Source organism: Dendropsophus ebraccatus, chromosome 10 (assembly GCF_027789765.1).
Source record: "Dendropsophus ebraccatus isolate aDenEbr1 chromosome 10, aDenEbr1.pat, whole genome shotgun sequence".
Lineage (NCBI taxonomy): Eukaryota > Metazoa > Chordata > Amphibia > Anura > Hylidae > Dendropsophus > Dendropsophus ebraccatus.
In genome coordinates this window covers 95,412,023-95,432,848 of record NC_091463.1, presented here as the reverse complement: position 1 = coordinate 95,432,848, position 20,826 = coordinate 95,412,023, and the positions used below count along the sequence as shown (strand labels likewise).

Here is a 20,826-nt window from a genome sequence, read left to right as displayed (position 1 = left end):
TAAGGGTGGTACCCTTCCACAAGCCCCTTGTGTTGGAGGGGGTGTGGACAGGCAGGCTCCTTGCAGCACATCCTATGGGAATGCCCCATGTTGAAACTATTTTGGTCTCAGATACAACACATCCTCTCCACGATTATTTCCACTCCTGTCACCCTATCCCCGGCAATGGCTCTTTTATATTTGGATATGGCTCAGATCCCCCGTAAACATCGTGTATTAGCTTGCAAAATCATCACAATTGCTAGACTTGCCATCACTAGAGCCTGGAAATCCCCCACACCCCCTATTGCATACTTGACTATATCAGAAATCACGAGGATCTACACGTTAGAAAGATTCATTGCCTTTGGCAGGGGGACTATGCACTCATTCTCTAAACAGTGGGCTGGTTGGGAAAGTTCCCCTTATCATTCGCCAGACAACCCGGCCACGTTACCACTAAGCCGTTCCAGACTGATCCAAACTGGCCCCCTCCCCCCCCCCCTTCCCCCCCCCCTCCCCCTCCCCCCCCCCCTCCCTCCTCCCCTCCCCCCCTCCCCCCCCTCCCTCCTCCCCTTCCCCCCCCCCCCCCCCCCCTCACTTAAACTGAACCTCCTTTAGTTTAATCTCCCCGTCCCACAGGGACGCAAACAAAGTATACAAGTATACATATCCATAGCGGACACTGGAATTTGCCTGTAAGTACACACACATACCCTTCTTCTACACATCTTTCATCCAAGTATATTTGTAGGGACTGCCTGCCCTCTCTGTGATCTTAGTTATTTTCCTCTGTTTTCTGATTACTTATTTCTTGTTCCTATAATTATTGGAGTTAGGCTGCGCGAGTGCATTAGTGGACATATTCACACTGAAGAACATCCCAGTAAAATCGGGAATAGCAAGTGCAACTCATGGTTACAACTACTTTACTCCCTGACTAGCAAGGGATGTATCTATACATTTGCCCGTGATACTAATAATTAATTGCTCCACTGTTGTTTTGCATTGTATTTGTCGCATAGGCGACTCCATGTTTTATATGTTTGTTTCATATACATCTATTCTACTACTGTTTGTTAAAAAATTTTTATAAAAACCTTCTTCAATAAAAAACTATTGAAACGTTAAGACTAAGGGTGGTATTACACGGGCCGAGCAGGGACCGATAATACCTGTAAACGAGCGCCGATCTGCTAGATCGTTGCTCGTTTACTGGACCTATTACACGGCCCGATAATCGTTTGACAAGAGCTGCAAGGACATCGTTACCGATGTCCTTGCAGCCCTTGCTAAACTGGCATACATTACCCATCCACGTTCCAGGGCTGCTCCTGCCGTCCGCTTCTCCGGGGTCCCGCGCGCTCTCTTGCGTCACAGCAGCCTGTCAGCTGGTAGGCCGCTCAGCCAATCACAGGCCGGGACCGCCGCGGCCTGTGATTGGCTGAGCGGCCTACCAGCTGACAGGCCTCTGTGACGCTAGAGCGCAGGGAGAAGCGGACGGCAGGAGCAGCCCTGGAACGTGGATGGGTAATGTATATCGTTAGTCACCGGCCACGCACCGCTATTACACGCAGCGGTGCGCGGTCGGCGCCCGACGAAAATAGGTTCTAACCTATATCAACGATCAGCCGATGATCGTTGTCATCGGCTGATCGTTGCATTTATTACACGGAGCGATAATCGGCCGAATCGGGCCAATTCGGCCGATTATCGTTCCGTGTAATACCAACCTAAGGCTATTGCCTTCACAGATATCACCCAGATTCTTTATTCCCTTTTCCATCCAAGTACTATAATCAGAATCTAATATCAGTAATTCCATGGTTCTAAGTGGAATCCGTTTTTCTAATCCTTTATTGTTGTTGTATTACAAAGCTTCAGCAACTGCAAAAGACCTTTTCATATTGAACTTAACCGATGCAAATGTTCCCAATCATACTACTGTGTTAGATCCATGTATCACCTACATACCTTTCTATACTTCTTACATCCCAAGACATAGCGTTAGAGACGGCAGACAGACAGTTACTGGTGTTCTGTGGGAGTGCGGGGGTGATAGATCACAGCTATCCAGGGGGTGAAGCTCTAAGCTGAGCGCTTCTACCGGCTCTACCTCACAATCAGTCTCTAGTACAAGTCAAATGTTTTTTCATGTGGCGAGGAGTTAAAGTCCACTTTCATCTAATGTGATATCCAAAGTGGGGGCAGCTGGTGATTCTTCATGGGATGTATCCGAAGCTGTGGACATAAACACATAGTAATTACATCTCATACACAAACTGCAAATAAATGCAGACCCCAGATAGCGAGGTTAATGCAGACCCCAGATAACGAGGCTAATGCAGACCCCAGATAGTGAGGCTAATGCAGACCCCACATAGTGAGGCTAGTGCAGACCCCAGATAACGAGGCTAATGCAGACCCCACATAGTGAGGCTAGTGCAGACCCTAGATAGGCTAATGCAGACCCCAGATAGCAAGTCTAACGCAGACCCCAGATAGCGAGGCAAACACAGAACCTAGATAGCGATGCTAGTGCAGACCCCAGATAGCGATGCTAGTGCAGACCCCAGGTAGCGAAGCTAGTGCAGACCCCAGGGAGCGAGGCTAACACAGACCCCAGATAGCGAGGTTAACGCAGACCCCAGATAGCGAAGCTAGTGCAGACCCCAGGTAGCAAGGTTAATGCAGACCCCAGATAGCGAGGGAAATGCAGACCCCAGATAGCGAGGCAAACGCAGACCCCAGATAGCGAGGCAAAAGCAGACCCCAGATAGCGAGGCAAACGCAGACCCCAGATAGCGAAGCTGGTGCAGACCCCAGATAGCGAAGCTAGTGCAGACCCCAGAAATGCCTGCTCAGCCAATCAGTGACTAAGGCAGGACACCGCTGTAGTCACTGGCTGGCTGAGCACCTAGTTCCAGTGGTGCCGTGACAAAACAGGAAGCCGGGATTTTTCAACATTGGCTGAAATACCTCTTAAACATCCATGTAGCGGAGTGAATGGCAATGTTTCCCCTCAGGTTAATCTAATGTTGGACTGGGGTATCTGGCGCCCACCAGAGGATCCTCTGGTCCTCTTTTGGGCCAGTCCGACATCTATGGCATAAACACAGGATAGAATAGGACCAACAGACTTTTTTGACCCTATCAGGAAGGTCACTTTAACAGTCGGTTGGTAATTATGGGTTACTCCTCCATGGATGGGACCTGTTTCTCCAGTGCCTACCATAGTTGATTGATTAGATTGAGTCTGGAGGCAAAACATTGCCCATCACTCTGCTGACCTCCATCTTGTCTTTTCCCATAATGCATCCTGGTGCCATCACTATCCCAGGTAAGGGATGCACAATATTTTGTGATGTCCATAAACTACACCATCAGTCCTAGATGGAGACATATGTCTACCTGACACTTACTTTTGTTGGTCCTGAGCACAGCAATGCCAGATGCGAGAATAAGAAAGATGATGACCACCACAATGATTGTGGACACCCGGGGGAAGTCACGCTTTAGATCTAAAACGTTACAGGAAGAAGAAGATAATGATCAATTGGCTGATGGTAAAACGTAATACTAGGCCGCTCCTGCATGGTAACACATAATACATGGCAGCTCCTGCATAGTTACATGTAATACTAGGCAGTTCCTGCATTGTAACAGATACTACTAGGCAGCTCCTACTTGGTAACACGTAATACTAGGCCGCTCCTGCAAGGTAATATGTAATACATGGCAGCTCCTGCATAGTTACATGTAATACTAGGCAGTTCCTGCATGGTAACAGATACTACTAGGCAGCTCCTACTTGGTAACACATAATACTAGGCAGCTCCTGCATGGTAACACATAATAACTGGCAGCTCCTGCATGGTAACAGATATCACTAGGCAGCTGCCACTTGGTAACATGTAATACTAAGCAGCCCCTGCATGGTAACAGATACTACTAGGCAGCTCCTGCATGGTAACAGATACTACTAGACAGCTTCTGCATGGTAACCCGTAATACTAGGGCACTAGAGTACAGAGCTGGTAATGCTGGCTCTGGTTGCTCAAAGTATACACATCAGTTAAGAAATAAAGACTTTCCTATTCTTCCTTGGTTATCCCAAAGTGTAGACACTCACCCCATCTGACAAGGAGCGGCTCCTCCAGGCTGCTGTGATCCACATAACAGGAGTAGCTGTCGCCATCTTTAAGAATCACTTCTGCAGTGACCCTGATCTGATAGGTGCCGTCAGGATTGGGGAGGATATTTGTGGACTCATATGTGGGGACATCGTCTGTGCCGTTCTTCATCCACTTCACATCCACAGCTCGGGGGTGGAATCCATACACCAGACAGTGAAGCTTTGTGATGCCTCCTGATTCCCGACCTATAACCTTCACCCTGGGCGGAACTGAAAGCCAAAAAAGCAAAATGTATGTGCAAGGAAAACTAAGTGCACCTTCCAGAACTATACCAGAAGGGAACTAGAGAGGAACAACTATTGTGAATAAATCAGGCATACTAGAGACCTTTTCCATTGGGCCATCATTGGCTAACAATTCCAATTATTGCTCCACGAAAAAAACCCAATGATCAGCCAATAACAAGCAATTGCTTGAACCTACATGCAAGATCCAGCCATCATTCACGCTATGCATCAGCACCTAACCCTTCACACTTCATCAGATGAGGCTTCCTCTAGCAGAACTACTGTTGCTGATAGCAGGACCTTCAGAATCAAGGGGGTTGTCTTTATTGACACAACCTTCTAAGCCATAAGAAGTTAAGGGATATTGTGAAAATCGAGACAAGATCTAGAAGATCTAAGATAGAACGACCTCTCATAACCTCCGGAAGATTAAGTTAGTATGGCAGCAGTGGTGCAGAGGTCCAATGTACCAGGAAACACGCTGGATAAGCTTATAAGTGGGGCACCATTTCTGGGATGATGCAAATATTTTTGTAAATGAACAAATATCATTTTTTCCACCAACAGTGACAGGACAGGACTTCCAGCTTCTCCCCATTGTCTACTGCCAGTATGGCTTTTATGAGGCTACTCTCTATGCCTGCCTGCCCCACCTGGATGCAAAGTTGCAATAGCCACTAAAATGGTTTTGCCTTCGGAGGGTTCTTGTGACCACCACATCACTACCTTTTAAGAGTACCTACAGCTTTGAACACCAGAACATCTAAACATCCCTTGGACCTACTGACAGTCTCATGGTGGCTCCACTGGACCACTTTGTCTCTGTCTACGGCTTGTCCTCTGGCCTAATACACTCGCTTAGTAGGTTCCTCAGGCATGGCTCATCACCTCTCCGCTCCAGATCTTCTCTGCCGTACTCAATGTATCTCCTCAGTTTTTCTATACAGATGTTCTTCAGAAAGACCTTGGTTCTCTCTACCCTTCCTGTTTCTGGTCTGTTCCATCTCTGTGTGACGGTCTGAGCCTTGGCCATGGTGGGGATAAATGATTCTGTCTTTGTGTCATAGAACATGATCTCTTCCCCGTCACTTCTGTACTGTTCATAAATGATGCTGGTGCCCTCATCTCTCAGGTCACAGCCTGTAATCACCTGTGTGAAGTGGAGGCCTGAAAACAAGACAGAAACGGGAATATACAAAAACAATGGCCCAACCACCATGCAGACATGATTCAGTAATGAGGAACAGGACAAAAAGATCAAGATGGTGACTCGGCCTTCAGACTTTCCATATCAGTTCCTTACATAAAACTTCTCATTTACAGTTAAATACCAATGCATGTGAGGAGGAAACCCCCTACTAGCTTTAGTGCAAGAACTTATGGGTGGGGGATATTGAGTAGACTCTCTACTAGCCTTGTGACAATAAGTGGATCTTCTCTAGCAGTTGGCTTCCAGTGGGTAGAAATAAGTAAGGTCATAGTAGTACTCACAAGGTTAAGCTATAAACTATAGTAGGATACAGGTGGGTGTGAACAGTGTCGGACTGGCCCACCAGAGGACCGGAGGATGCTCCGGTGGGCCCCCAGCTTTAGAACCTGCAAACACTGACTGACATGTCAATTCTCACTGGTTCTTTATTGGTTGGCCCCCAGAATCATTTCCTTTGGTGGGCCCCAGATACCCCAGTCCACACTGGGTGTGAAGGTTGTGAAAGGTAGCAGTACTAATTCTAGCCAGGGGCCCTTATTGGGACCAAGTGAGAGCAAAGAGGTCCTGATGTTTCTCCTATCTGACTAGAATATCACTCCTTCTCAGAGGTGGGCACCATAGTTTATGTATATCCCCTGAGTAAGCCATGATAAGCCATACTCAGCATATTTATTTCAGTAAGTGCATAGGACATTGTGTTCCTCACCTTCAGTGTGATTGAATCTCTTCCTCCACAGCCTCACTTCATGTCTGAATAAAATCTCATCTCTTTGATCGATCTGTGTTTCCCTCTCCCAGTGCTCGGGACCCAGATTGTCCTTCATCCACTGAGCCACAGGGACGGCTCTGCCAGTGTCACTACAGTAGATATCGATTTGCTGGTCATCCACGTATCTGACTATGGAGAACTCAGGCAGGGTGGACCCTGGTCCTGTGATTCCCGTGTAATAGTATCGCAGAGAGTGACTGTCTAAGAGAGACAAACGGAGAGTTACATACAACTGGCAATGATTTGCCCGTAGCTGGACCCGGACTGGTGTTTTCCTCCTTGGCCTCTAGTAAGTAGTAACCATTAAGAGCTCTGCAAGGTTTTTTCTCTGCATTGGTCTAGTTACCATTAAATGGTCACTATGGGCTTAAGAGGAAAACTCCAGTAGGGGCCTGGCCACAGAGGAGCAGGGACTCCTGAGGATAAGCGATCAATCATTGAAGCCCAGGAAAACCCTTTAAGTATGTTCTATCTACCTTTTCTACCAGTTTTTCAGCTGAGGTGACAGAAGTGCCAGACAGCATTGGTGGCCGCCATTCAAATGCAGAGGGCAGATGCATGTAAACCAAAGAAGGATGTATTGGATGAAATAGGCCTGCCAAACCTGATTCTTGGGGTGATTGGGTACAAGCTCTGGGCACTTAAAGGGGAACTTAAAGGCAAATGTAAAAAATTTAGCACAGCAGAGTGGTGGGAACATAACAATCAAGTCATACTTACCCGTCCCTGTGCCCCCACAGCCACAGCAACACTGTGTCCTGGGTCTCCTGGTCCTTTTATGTCACAACCTGGGTCAGCAATGTTCTTTTCCCTCCCCTCTTTACCAGCCTCACCGGTGAATGACTTATATCATGTCAAAAGCATCGGGTGGCAGCTGTAGATAACGGTTGGCACCTGCAGTGTATATGACGCTGGCTCCACTCCAACCCCCCCCCCCCCCCATCCTTTTACATTGCTAAATATACAGATAAGTGACATGATGGGGTTGATCACATCTTTCTATGGTGTGTGAAAAAGAAAAGTACCAAGTATGGAGTGTCGATAAACTCTTCCACTCCGAGTACCGGTATCGGCTGCAGGTCCACACAATTCAAATAAGCTAAAAATTTATGATAAAATAGACACAACGCGTTTCGAGACCCTCAAAGGGGAGTGTGACAGTGTGGAGCAGTGTACGATTCTTTCTGCTACAAACGTCATATTAAAGTTTCAGCCAGTGAATCAGTCGGTGCTCCCCGATTCTGGCACCGGAGTCATAGTAAATGTGGGTCGGAGTTTCTTTGTAGTCTCTCGCCTGTTTTCTTCTGCATCTTCATTTTTGTCATGGTTTTAATATTTCTTTCTCCAATTTAAGGATCTGAAAAAATATTTTGCCAATCTCTCCCCGGCTGTCACTACAGTCTATGAGGCAAAAGAGTCAGCTCTTCGGCTGAGAAGTGGAGTGTTGTGCTGCGCTTCCTCCCCCCGGCTGTATCTCCGGATTCCTGTGGGTCCCAGCTGTGAAACCCGCCGCGATCAATAACTTTTGACATCTCTAATGTCATATCCAAAGTTATTACAAATAACAGTAATGCTTACATTTATTTTTAGCTTTTTGACATTGTTTTTGTGCATTTTAGGTGCATGGAGTTATTGATGTAACTAAGATGGGAAAAATATAGCTATAGAACAAGTCACTTCAGGCAGACAACCACCACAGAGAATACAGTGAAGGGGTTAACCCATCTGCATCTCAGAAGGTTGCGGCTAACCATGAAGTAACTGTTACACGCCGGCCAGAAGCCAATAAACAGAAGCTACTTACTGAAAGAGGAAAAAGGTTTCTCTTCTTCCGCCAAGAGAGAAAGTCAAGTCAGTGTCTCACTGCAAACAGTTGACTAGAGATCTATGCCAAGCCAGAAAAAGAAAGAGTACTCATCTACACAAAGCTGCTTCAGAGTTATTGCAGAGCGGGATACTGGCGGCTAGCGAGGGGCTACCGTAAAAAGGTGGAAGAAGAGAGCCGCTTTGCATATCTTTTTTCGAATTCCCATTGGAATGCTCTTCTCATGAACATTACCCTTTTAGTTCCACAGTAATGGACCTTTCAATAGCCAACCCAGCCTGCTCCTTACTGATGAGGGTCAATAACCCTGTAACAACTGTCTATAGATGTGCAATTATTCTATGTGAAAAGATTTCGGGCTCGCCATATATCCCCAGTCATGCTCTAAGACTACTAGTTGGAGTGAAACACTGACTTTAAGGGAAAGTTAAAAGGAGGTGTGAGAGTTGGTGGAACCCCCAATTTAGGTCGGGGGTACACTGAGCTCTTGTAGCATTACCAAATTGACCTTAAAGGAGAAGTCCAGCAGGGACGTTAAAAATCACTATGGGCAGGGGGTGGGGAAAATTAAAAAACACACAATACTTACCGCTCCCTGAGCCCACCCTGCATTGCTTTACGAGCTTCCGGACCCCGCCGGCTGTCCCTGGTTTCAGGTACGTCACCACCCAGGTTCCACATCACATATGGGTGCGATTTAACCCGCTCAGCCAATCAGTAACTACAGCAGTGTCCTGCCCCAGTAGCTGACTGGCTGAGCGGGGCATCTGTCGGGGAGCTCAGAAGACAGTTGGGCGCAGCTCGGCACGGGCACAGGGACAGGTGACTATAACTATACCCTGCCCGTAATGATTTTTTACTTCCTTTCAGACTTCTCCTTTAATTATCGAGGGAAAAAAAAGTTTTATCGCCCTTCTAGTAAACCAACTAAAGTAAATTTTTATAAAAAGTTTAAAGCTTAATTAACTGGATCTGACTGGTGTAAACTCTCATGGTATAATAGTGCGACACTCACCAGAATGCACTACAGACACTCACCAGAATACACCGCAGACACACACAGGCTGAGCAGGATCAGAGGAGGCATCATCTTCATCCAGTTGCTGGAATAATGGCAGAATAAAAGCGACAAAAACTTAATCCAAAAAAAGCACATCTGTAGGATGCCTGATGTGCGCTCCGCTGCTATGTACACAGACCTCTGCTCTGATTGGACGGTTCTCAGACATCCCTCCAATAACAAAATTCATGAGTGAATCCAGAAGCAAAGCTGGTACAGTGCCAGGCCATGAGCCGGAAATGCAGGCGGCAAAGAGGGTACTTTTTATCTTAACCCATGCTTGTCTTCACCGTGGTGTAAAATCCTGTGTCAGCGCCTATTCATCATCACACAATACTATGTATCAGCCTTGAGCACAGACTGCAGATGTCCGTGAATGAGATCAGAACTGACTACACACTGTACAGGACCCCACAGCACGACCACATAGTCTCTACACAGGGGTGTCACTCGGCTGAGTTTTCTCAAGTTAAATGGTCACTGTGATTTCAAACAACTCCCCTCCAAGTGATACCTGTGGGATTTCTAACATATTTTTATATCACTTTCTTTTCCAAAAATAACTCCTAACTGCAGAAAAAGGCCCTAAAGTCTTGGCCACTAGGTGTCTTATCTGCAATCTGCTGTTTGGGTTCAGTCCATTCCTAGTATCAGAAGGACTAGAACAGAACACAGGAAGTGGAGGCGGGGCTTAGCTTGTGCTATGTCCAGGGGAGGGAGAGAGAGTCTAGACAGTATGCGTGTAAGTTGAGTCTGTCTCCTCCGGAGGAGTCCTGCTTTCCCTAAAAAGTTATTCAAAGCTTCTCTCCCATATCTGACCACCTATAAAGTTCTGGGTGTCAGTTCCTCTGACTTTATGTACACAGTGCTGCCCCCTGAGTGTAATCTCCTCTACATTCAGTCTGCAGTCTGGTCATCATTAGGATCTCCAGTTCACTGTTTAGTATAGTCCGATCCTTGCCGTTCAGCTGCTTTCTTTCCTATCTGCTCATATAGCACCTTGTAAATGCATCGGTAACCTCTTCTCCCTCCATATGCCATCTTCTGCTGTACTGTGTAAATCATCCCACCAGTAAAGCACCAGCCTGTACAGGACTATGTTATAGCATAGCAGAGAGGAGGAGGGTTTGTATGGAAGTGCCACCCAGTGATTGGACAGACAAGTAACAGAAAGTAAATTCTTGTACAACACTGCTGAGAAAAAGCCCGGTTCTGCTCCCCCACCTCATCACCTAGCAATGCCTAGTGAAAGCCACAGTTTCTTATAAAAGTGACATCCACAGTGCCCCACAATAGTGACATCCACAGTGCCCCACAATAGTGACATCCACAGTGCCCCACAATAGTGACATCCACAGTGCCCCACAATAGTGACATCCACAGTGGCCCACAATAGTGACATCCACAGTGGCCCACAATAGTGACATCCACAGTGCCCCACAATAGTGACATCCACAGTGCCCCACAATAGTGACATCCACAGTGCCCCACAATAGTGACATCCACAGTGCCCCACAATAGTGACATCCACAGTGCCCCACAATAGTGACATCCACAGTGCCCCACAATAGTGACATCCACAGTGCCCCCATCACAGTGAGAGCCACTTAAAGCAGCATAAGTCACAGTGGTCCCATTACCCAACAACCAGAAGTGCTACTATAACGGTGGTGGCAATCACAATGGTGACCTCCACAGTATTAAATAATAATAATAATAATAATAATAATAATAATAATAATAATAATAATAATAATAATAATAATAATAATAACAACAACAACAACAATATATTTATTTGTATAGCACCAACAGATTCCGCTGCTTTTATTTCCGCAGTAGTAAAAGCCTCACTGCCCCATGACAGTGATAACTATTGCCCTATTATAACAATAATATCTTAATAACGATAATAAGATTTTGAGTGTTTAGCATTAAAGAGGTAGTGCGGCGCTAAACAATTATTCACTAAATAACACACATTACAAAGTTATACAACTTTGTAACCTATGTTATGTTAGTCAATCGCATCATCAGCTACTCAGCCGTGATTGGCTGAGCATAACTGTGCTCAGCCAATCGCGGCTGAGCAGCTGATGATGCGGCAGAGGGCGGCCGGCACTAGGGACGGTCGGAGCGGTTCGGCCGTCCGTCCGAAGATGACATCATTGGCACAAGATGGCGGACGGGGGTCGGCAAGAAGCAGGTATGTATAGAGCACTACACTTCCGGGTCTGGTGTGGGTGGGGGGAAACACGGGGAAGGGGGCGATTCACTAACATAACATACATTAAAAAGTTGTATAACTTTGCAATGTGTGTTATTCAGTGAATAATTGTTTAGCGCCGCACTACCCCTTTAAGTAGGGTAATGATAGAAGACAATATGGTTTCAGAATCAGACTACATATTGTGTATTTGTTGTCTGTTACCATGGATGCATACATTGTTGATTAAACCCATCAGCTCTAAGCTGGCATAACAAACGCTTGGAAAACAACCGATCTACCAATAGCGCTGCCCATTCCAGCTAAATCCCCAAAGCCCAATCCCAGAACCTCAATGACCCATTTCTATGCTGGAAAATTACAGAAGTGAAATGTAAATGGATAAAAAAAGACAAAAGAGACAAAGAGGCGTCAGACTATATCAGCTACGCAGCAAGTAATGAAGTTACTCATCGCACATCAGCATCTTCTCTTTTCCTAGCTTTGTAGTATAGAATTGTTTAATGATCATCCTGGAAAACCCCTATGAGACAGACTGGACATAGAGATGAGTGACCAATGCCAGGGTCTAGGCACCTGTTGCCCCCAATGCCACACTTTGCGCCCAAAATAAAATAAAAGCATCTGTACAAAGTGCTGCTTTATCGCTTAGTTTACTAAAAGTTGTTCCAGAGAATGTCTGGAAGTGATATCTGTATACTGTATGATTGTATATACTGTATACTGTATGATTGTGGGGAATTAATGAGGGACATAAAAGGCACCTCACCCAACCCTGGCTGTAGTAAGACATCAGATTCCATAATCTGTACATCATGAGACTTGTGCATTACTGCACTATATAGAGGTTAATTGCACATAGGCAGCTGCTATTGGTGAAAGAAAAAATTTTTGAAATCAATTTGTACACTAGGACCTAACAGGTTATCATAAAGAGACCTCAAATACACCTGTCATATTGAAAGAATGGGTTGTGGATGGTTTAAAAATACAATTTCATAAGTAGGGACGACTGTTATCCCCATTGCGGTGCCACTTACTTGATGGGATCACTGAGGACTTAATTTAAGGAAATTGTATATGAAGAAGAGGAAAGCATGACCAATACCGTACATAGAATATGTTCAAGAGAATTATCAATTGCTAAAAATTGGGTGTGGACCCTCTTTTCGTGTAAGGTAGTGTAGTGTACTGTAGTGTAGTGTGACTATATTATCAGAGCCATTTACATTAGTTATCCAGAATGAGAAAACAGCGCCACCTCTGTCCTCAGGCTGTGTGTCGTATTAAAAATCAGCTCCAGTCACTTTATTGGACCTGGGCTGCAAAACCAAAACTGAGGACAGGAGTGTTGCTTTTTCTGAATCTGGGGCCACGTTTCTCTACCCCCTTTAAAAGAGAAGTATATGCGAATATACTTGTCTAGTCTGCAGAGACATGGATTCCCCCTCAGATGACTGGTGATTGTGGCCTTTATAGTCAGGACATTTTACTTCTGTGTTTTGCTGCTGTAGGACAGGTCAGTGAGGTTCTCTAGAAATGCTGACAAGTGTGATCATCACACACAGTGATACACGCACTCACACACCTCGGCACGCTATCAGTCTGTGTGATCACCACACATAGTGATACACGCACTGACACACCTCGGCACGCTTTCAGTGTGTGTGATCATCACACATAGTGATACACACACTCACACACCTCGGCACGCTATCAGTGTGTGTGATCATCACACATAGTGATACACGCACTCACACACTTCGGCACGCTATCAGTGTGTGTGATCATCGCACATAGTGATACACGCGTTCACACACCTCGGCACGCTATCAGTGTGTGTGATCATCACACATAGTGATACACGCGCTTACACACCTCGGCACGCTATCAGTGTGTGTGATCATTACACACAGTGATACACGCACTCACACACCTCGGCACGCTATCAGTGTGTGTGATCATCACACATAGTGATACACGCGCTTACACACCTCGGCACGCTATCAGTGTGTGTGATCATTACACACAGTGATACACGCACTCACACACCTCGGCACGCTATCAGTGTGTGTGATCATCACACATAGTGATACACGCACTCACACACCTCGGCACGCTATCAGTGTGTGTGATCATCACACGCAGTGATACACGCACTCACACACCTCGGCACGCTATCAGTTTGTGTGATCATCACACATAGTGATACACGCACTCACACACCTCGGCACGCTATCAGTGTGTGTGATCATCACACATAGTGATACACGCACTCACACACCTCGGCACGCTATCAGTATGTGTGATCATCACACGCAGTGATACACACTCACACACCTTGGCACGCTATCAGTGAGGTCAGTAATGGCTGTCTGAGGAGTGTGCTGCCATGCTGAATGCACTTGGGGACAAGAACCATCAAGATCCACTCCAACATCAGGAGTAAAAAACTAAAAAAAAAAAAATTTCCCTACTTGCCACATTGTGAACATAATAAAGAAAAATCCCCATCTGTCATCAGAATCCTCCAAAATAATTAAAATGTCATAGTTAGAAATATTAATCCCCTAAGACCTGTATAGATATAGCTGCACTTGTGTGGTCACCTGGTCCCTGAGGTCTCAGATGTAAAATTTTAACCTCTAGACGGCCTATGCCATATGGGTGCAGCATGGCCGCCTGTGACTTAATGACCCGTACACCATCTACGCTGTTAGACTCTGCACGAAGCGACGCTCGGGACCAATACACTGTCTTGCAGCAACTCATCCAGCACTATCGAAAGTGCCTGAGAAAGGGCCATTGATAATCAATGGAGGGGGCGGGCCGGATGACGCTATGGGAGCCGGGCAGTGCTCCTAACAGTGCTCCCTGCCAAATATTACAATAAAAGCATGGAACCGATGCAGAGGAGGAAGGTTAGACACATAACTTCCTCATCATCATCTAACCTGCTGATAGTTCCTCTTTAAGCCTGCCTGAAATAGCCTCTCCCAGTAAAACACCGATCTAACTGATCAATGCTATGAAATTGCCTAGGGCTATGTTCACACATAGTATTTCTGTCAGTATTTTGGTCAGTTTTTCTCCAACCAATACCAGGAGTGAGTTGAAAAAAAAGAAACTGTGCAAATCTTTCCACTATATTTTGTCAGCTCCATTTCTGATTTTGGTTGGAAAAAGACTGACGGAAATACTATGTTTGTACATAGCCTTACACTGATCAAAATAAGCATGTACAAGAAGTTTTAATTTTTTTTTTAAAAAAAAACAACCTTACACTAATTCAAATTATCCCCTTTTCCTCCATAAAAACAATGTAAACAAACATATAAAAAAAAGAAAAATTTGATATCGCTGCTTGCAGAATTGTCCAAACTATTAGGGTAGGTTCACACTCTGGAAGCCAAGCGGAGAATTTCCGACGGATTCCGTAACTCGTACCTGTCCACGGGCGTGCCCTTCTCCGCCCATGCCATAGACACCATTCTATGCATGGGCGAATTCCGCATTCCACCGAAAAAGAATTGACATGTCAATTCTTTCGATTGATAGAGGAATCAGGGCGCCTACAGAATGGTGTCTATGGAGACGGTGGAAAGGCCACAGTCCCGCAGCACCGTTCAAATCTGGTGCGCGCTCACGTCATCTGCTGCTGTGACCCCTCTTCTGTCTCCTGTGATTGACTGCCGGAAGTCACGCTTTACAATGCATTCTCTATGGGAAAGCGTGACTTCCGTCCTTAAATCAAAGGAGACAGAAGAGGTTCAGTTCAGTCAACCAGTGCGCTGCCCCCACTGAATGGCTGAGCGCCACATCCAGACGCCAGGAGCCCCCGAAGCAAGCTGGAGTCTGGACCGGTAATTTATGTACCGCGCTGTGGAGGGTCAAGGGGGCTGACTTTTACATACTTGCAGCGGGATGACAATGCAAGTACTGTATGTAATCCTATTGAAAGTGACAGTGAAGGGATCCGCAGCGGATTTTGCTGTGAACTCACTGCATGAAATCTGCAGCAGATCCATTACATGTGAATGGAGCCTTAAGAAGGAAAAATTTGTCCATAGTTCTTTAGTACCAAAAAAACTAAAGAAAGTCCAACACATCCACAGCTGTGAATCAAGTAGCTCCCAAATAGAGAAATCACAGTGCAGGGGTACTGATAAGCTTTAGGCTCCGCGCACACGGAGCAAAAATGGCACTGGTGGAATTCCACGGTGGAGAATCCCGCCAGCCTCTGTGTCATAATGACAGTCTATGGGGGGCTCGCGCACTCTCTGCACTGAAGAATAAACCTCCCATAGATTGTCATTATGAAACGGAGGCTGGCGGGATTCTCCACTGGTTTTGCTCTGTGTGCACTGAGCCTAAGATGTATTCTCTATAAGTGATAAAACACAGGAGCCTCTTCCCTTGCTTCCTGTCCTAGAACTCCCAGCATCCTCTTCCTCCTCTCCTCCCAGCCCCTCCCACCACTGACCCTGAGGGATTGTGGGTCTTGTAGTGTAATCCCACCCCAGTGCCCAGTCTGAGCAGCATTAACTATTTATTTGCTGAAGAATTCCACTAGGGGAGGGGCTCTACACAAATATATGATTTCGGAATATATGATGTAAATTATGTTTTTTTTTTTCTTTTTAGTCTTTATGCACCTGGATATTTTAACTGCTTGTGATTGGCTCACAGAGACTTGCAGTTATCTGATATATATTCATATAAATACAATACATCTTATATAGCGCAGTGTAGGATGCCTCTCATTTAGTGATGAGTGAATAGTGAAATATTCGAATATTTGATCCCATTAAATCTATGGGAACAAGTATTCGATTATTGAAAGATATCTATTTGACCACATGGAGGTAAAAACCGAAAGCTGGGGGATTTGAGCGCTTATCGAATATTTATCGAATATTCGGCGAACTATTCGATAATATTCAATAGATCGCATACCTTACTATTCGATCGAACAGTATTGGCTCATCACTACTCTCAATGTATTATGGTCTTGCAGGGGTTAATAGGAGACCAAGCATGTGATACCTGGACATAACCCCTAGATGGCAGCACTAAAAGGTCACTAAAAGTTTAACACTTGTTGAATCTTGTTATCTGCTGTATTCACTTTCATTATTGCTGGCGCCTTTAAATTCCGTCCTTATTGCAGATTCCTTGTCAGAGCAAATGTCATGTAACCAATCAGAGCTCCTCCGCCCCTTCTTCCTGCAGTCACAGCTTATCCTGTAACTCGTGCAGCTTCATTCTGTTTAGTGTTATGAGTTTGTGTTGTTTTTTATATCACGTATAGGATGGAGATGATCGGCACCCTCACCCTCATCCTTCTGAGCCTGTACACAGTCTATTCTGGTGAGTATATAGAGAGGTGTCTGTTATATTATTACCTATTATATTATTATATTTTTCCTGGTTTTGTATTTCTGATCCTGATTTGTATTCCTGAAAGTATTAGGCTATATACTTTATATACTATAAGTAAATGATAAGTCACTGGGATAAAGAAAGTGCTTAAAGATTTCCTGTCTTTAAAACATCAGGCATTGATCAAATCAGTCATCAGTTATTGATCGCAGCGAGTCTCACTGCTGAAACCCACTGCAATCAGGAGGTATACCCGGGAGAGAAACTTTAGCCTCATAGACTAACCAGTGTGCGCCTGACACGTCCTCTCCCTGGTTGTATCTCCTGATCGCAGCAGGACTCAGCAGTGAGACCCGCTGTAATCAATAACTTTTGACATGCCTGATGACATGTTAAATGTAGTATGGTCGGCACTTCCACTAGGTGCGGTGCTCGTGGATAGGAGAGGGTCAATCTCCAAGACGTAATGTATATGCGAGTGCCGGGAATTTTCTTCTATACATGATGACATGTTAAGGCTATGTTCTCACAATGTAAAAATAAGGACAAATAACACCCGTTGTAGCAAAACAACGGCCTTTATTAATGTTCATGATCATTAATAACGAGTCGTTATCCGTCCTAATTTTTACATTGTGGGAACGTAGCCTTAGGGTGGTATTACACGGAAAGATAATCGGCCGAATTGGCCCGATTCGGCCGATTATCGCTCCGTGTAATAAATGCAACGATCAGCCGATGACAACGATCATCGGCTGATCGTTGATATAGGTTAGACCCTATTTTCGTCGGGCGCCGACTACGCACCGCTGCGTGTAATAGCGGTGCGTGGCCGGCGACTAACGATATACATTACCCATCCACGTTCCAGGGCTGCTCCTGCGTCCGCTTCTCCCGGGGTCCCGCGCGCGCTCTAGCGTCACAGAGGCCTGTCAGCTGATAGGCCGCTCAGCCAATCACAGGCCGCGGCTGTCCCGGCCTGTGATTGGCTGAGCGGCCTACTAGCTGACAGGCCTCTGTGACGCTAGAGCGCACACGGGACCCCGGGAGAAGCGGACGCAGGAGCAGCCCTGGAACGTGGATGGGTAATGTATGCCAGTTTAGCAAGGGCTGCAAGGACATCGGTAACGATGTCCTTGCAGCTCTTGTCAAACGATTATCGGGCTGTGTAATAGGCCCAGTAAACGAGCAACGATCTAGCAGATCGCTGCTCGTTTACAGGTAATATCGGGCCCTGCTCGGCCCGTGTAATACCACCCTAAGAGTTAAGTTTTAATAACAGGCAATAGAATACACTATAATAATATTATGGACAGTCCAGCAAAACAATCACAGATCATATTACCCAAAGTGGGGAGGGATTGCAGGATTGGAGGGAGGGCTGGTGTCATCTCTGGGATGGGAAAGTGGCTGACATTTTTGGTGTAGATTTTTTGAAAGCTTTTTATAAATTCTTTTGTGTTTGATAAATAATAAATAATATAAATCTGCAATATTGGCGTTTGTAAATATTCTTTTGTTGACGCCATTTACAGTGCAGGACGTCATCCAGATATTGCGCTTATAGAATCCTTGAACATTCTCTTACTGAACTTAATTCCCTTAGAACCCAGGGGTGCGCTGCCTTTCTTCTATGCAAATACATAGGGCCGTAGAGAAAAAAAAAGAGCTATGGATCTAATGTTTTTGTGATCAGTGATGTCCAGGTTGTAGACATCAATGGCGTATTCTAGTGAACACATCCCCGATGACACCCTATAAACCCTGGACCTGGATCAGCGTGCGCCCGCATCAGAACCTCCCATAGCACACAGTGAAGCCAGCGTCCGGAGCCGTCCGGAACTGACAGGGTTTCCTACGGCCGCAATTCATTGAATTGCGGGCGCAGAAAACTGACATGTCAGTTATTTTCGGCCCCGTGCAGAATCCCGGCCGGAGCGTATACTATGTGTGTACGCTCCGGTCGGGATCCCATAGAACAATAGGTAATGTTCACCCGTAGAAAGTACGGCCGTTGTAGCCATTGTAGTGTGAACATACATAGCCTAAAACTGGCAGAATTCCGTGGCAGAACTCTCCGCCAGCCTACATGTCCTACAGGCAGTATATGCGAGGGCTCGCGCACCTCCTCTCTCTACTCGTAAGAATTGACATATCTGCCGGGATTCCACTGCAGAGAGTTCCGTCGTGTACTCCGTGTGAACTGGCCCTAACACTCTGTATGTCTATCTCAGACAGTCACTCTCTGCGATATTACACCACCGGGGTCTCAGTTCCTGTATACGGAATGCCCGAATTCTCCATAGCCGGATATGTGGATGATAAGCAGATTGACTTATACACCAGTGATACGAGGAGATACGTCCCAGTGGCTGATTGGGTGGAGAAGATTGAAGCTGTGGAGCACTGGGAGAAAGATACCCAACTTGGTAAAGAAGGAGAAGCTTTATTCAGACATGAGGTGAAGATAGTGATGAAGAGATTCAACCACAGCGGAGGTGAGAGACAGAATATACCGCACTGTACTGAATATACCGCACAGATACTATATACCATAGAGGGAGATTTATCAAACATGGTGTAAAGTGAAACTGGCTCAGTTGCCCCTAGCAACCAATCAGATTCCACCTTTCATTCCTCACAGGCTCTTTGGAAAATGAAAGGTGGAATCTGATTGGTTGCTAGGGGCAACTGAGCCAGTTTCACTTTACACCCTGTTTTATAAATCTCCCCCATTATATACATTTAGGGGTCGGCTACTTTATAATATTATTAGTCACCATATTAGAAAAGTAGTTTAATGTCATTTACTGAGGCCAACATCCAGTGCCCCCACAAGTCAGCTTCTTACCACAGCCACGGCACTAGCTTACCCAGTGACACAGAGCCAGAGCCAAACTGTGGCATATCACTGAGGGGTGAGGGGGGCGTTGAGTTTTGGCACTCCACCGACCTGATGAACCCAGTTTCATTTTGAACTTTGCAAAAAAAATTTGGTTCGCTACCGAACTTTCTGCAAAGTTCGGAAGAGTTTGGCAAGATGTAAAAAAAAAACTAAAAATAGACATATTCTTACCTGTCCGCAGTCCCCCAGTGTCTCCTGGTGGTTCTCTGGTCCCCCCCTGGTGTTTTCTGTGGTGAAGGCCTGCTCAGCCAATCACAGTCTGACTAGGACGGGGCAGCACATTGGCCTATGATTGGCTGACGGGGCTGTTGCTCTTGTCTGTAGAGTGACAACCCACTCACAATCACAGGCCATGGTACTGTACCTGCCGAACCGACGTTTGCTCATCTCTATTAAAGGCATATCACAAGTTACGATAAGTCAGGGGCTGAGTGCTCACATCTCCACAGATCACTAGGATGAGTCTGGAGAAGAGCACACTTAGCACCGTGTCTGTCAGCTCTGTATGACATTAATGAGATGGTCTTATAATGTAAGTCGACTTTAAGTCGTTAAAATTATAATTATCATTTTTTATTTTGTTTTTTTTGATGCTCAAAGTGAGTTTCAAAATACAATGAGGGAAACCACCGAAACCACCTGTGCCGGTTTCTGGTTTTCATGACCACATTTTTTCGACATTTGTAGACACTTCTGTTTCAAGCTCGAAAAACGAGATACGGCTTACCAGAAAGTGTCCGTGGCTTCACTTGGAAAGGGGTGTGATGTCAATGCACTCAAAAGGCACCACCTCTTGGTAAACATTTTTTCCATTATAATAAGCAACTAATAGAAGGTGAAAATGTAGACTAGACAGTCCAAACATGTGCCAGATTTTTAAACATCTGACATTCTTAGACTGTCTAGTCTAATGCAGCCTCCTAAAACTGCTGCTCTATGTGCATATGTGTAGGGCGGCAGGTTAAAAGGGGATTCTGTGGATGAAGGATATATGTGCTGCATTTTCTTTGTTTTCTACTGTGCTTCATTCACTGACAGCAAGTATA

The 20,826-nt window shown here is 45.6% G+C and overlaps 2 protein-coding genes across 7 annotated transcripts in view; one reads left to right on the top strand and one right to left on the bottom strand.

Annotated features, from left to right (window-relative positions):
* LOC138802333 (major histocompatibility complex class I-related gene protein-like) overlaps nt 1-20,826 on the bottom strand; it is a 77,576-nt gene that overhangs the window by 3,359 nt on the left and 53,391 nt on the right. Inside the window, exons 1-6 of one of the 3 annotated variants that reach the window (XM_069985522.1) lie at nt 9,245-9,345; nt 6,319-6,582; nt 5,291-5,569; nt 4,112-4,384; nt 3,402-3,500; nt 1,954-2,220 (exon numbers count right to left, since the gene is read on the bottom strand). In XM_069985522.1, the coding sequence (XP_069841623.1) occupies nt 2,147-2,220; nt 3,402-3,500; nt 4,112-4,384; nt 5,291-5,569; nt 6,319-6,582; nt 9,245-9,302 (1,047 nt within the window). In that variant the 5' untranslated portion in view covers nt 9,303-9,345 and the 3' untranslated portion in view covers nt 1,954-2,146. Of the gene's footprint in view, nt 1-1,712; nt 2,221-3,401; nt 3,501-4,111; nt 4,385-5,290; nt 5,570-6,318; nt 6,583-9,244; nt 9,346-20,826 lie in introns of those variants that run through there. The other 2 variants (XM_069985521.1, XM_069985523.1) reach the window with 2 other exon arrangements.
* LOC138802336 (class I histocompatibility antigen, F10 alpha chain-like) overlaps nt 1-20,826 on the top strand; it is a 124,082-nt gene that overhangs the window by 97,031 nt on the left and 6,225 nt on the right. For 3 of the 4 annotated variants that reach the window (XM_069985530.1, XM_069985527.1, XM_069985529.1), the window contains exons 1-2: nt 16,725-16,863; nt 19,110-19,373. In XM_069985530.1, the coding sequence (XP_069841631.1) occupies nt 16,806-16,863; nt 19,110-19,373 (322 nt within the window). In that variant the 5' untranslated portion in view covers nt 16,725-16,805. Of the gene's footprint in view, nt 1-16,724; nt 16,864-19,109; nt 19,374-20,826 lie in introns of those variants that run through there. The other variant, XM_069985528.1, reaches the window with a different exon arrangement.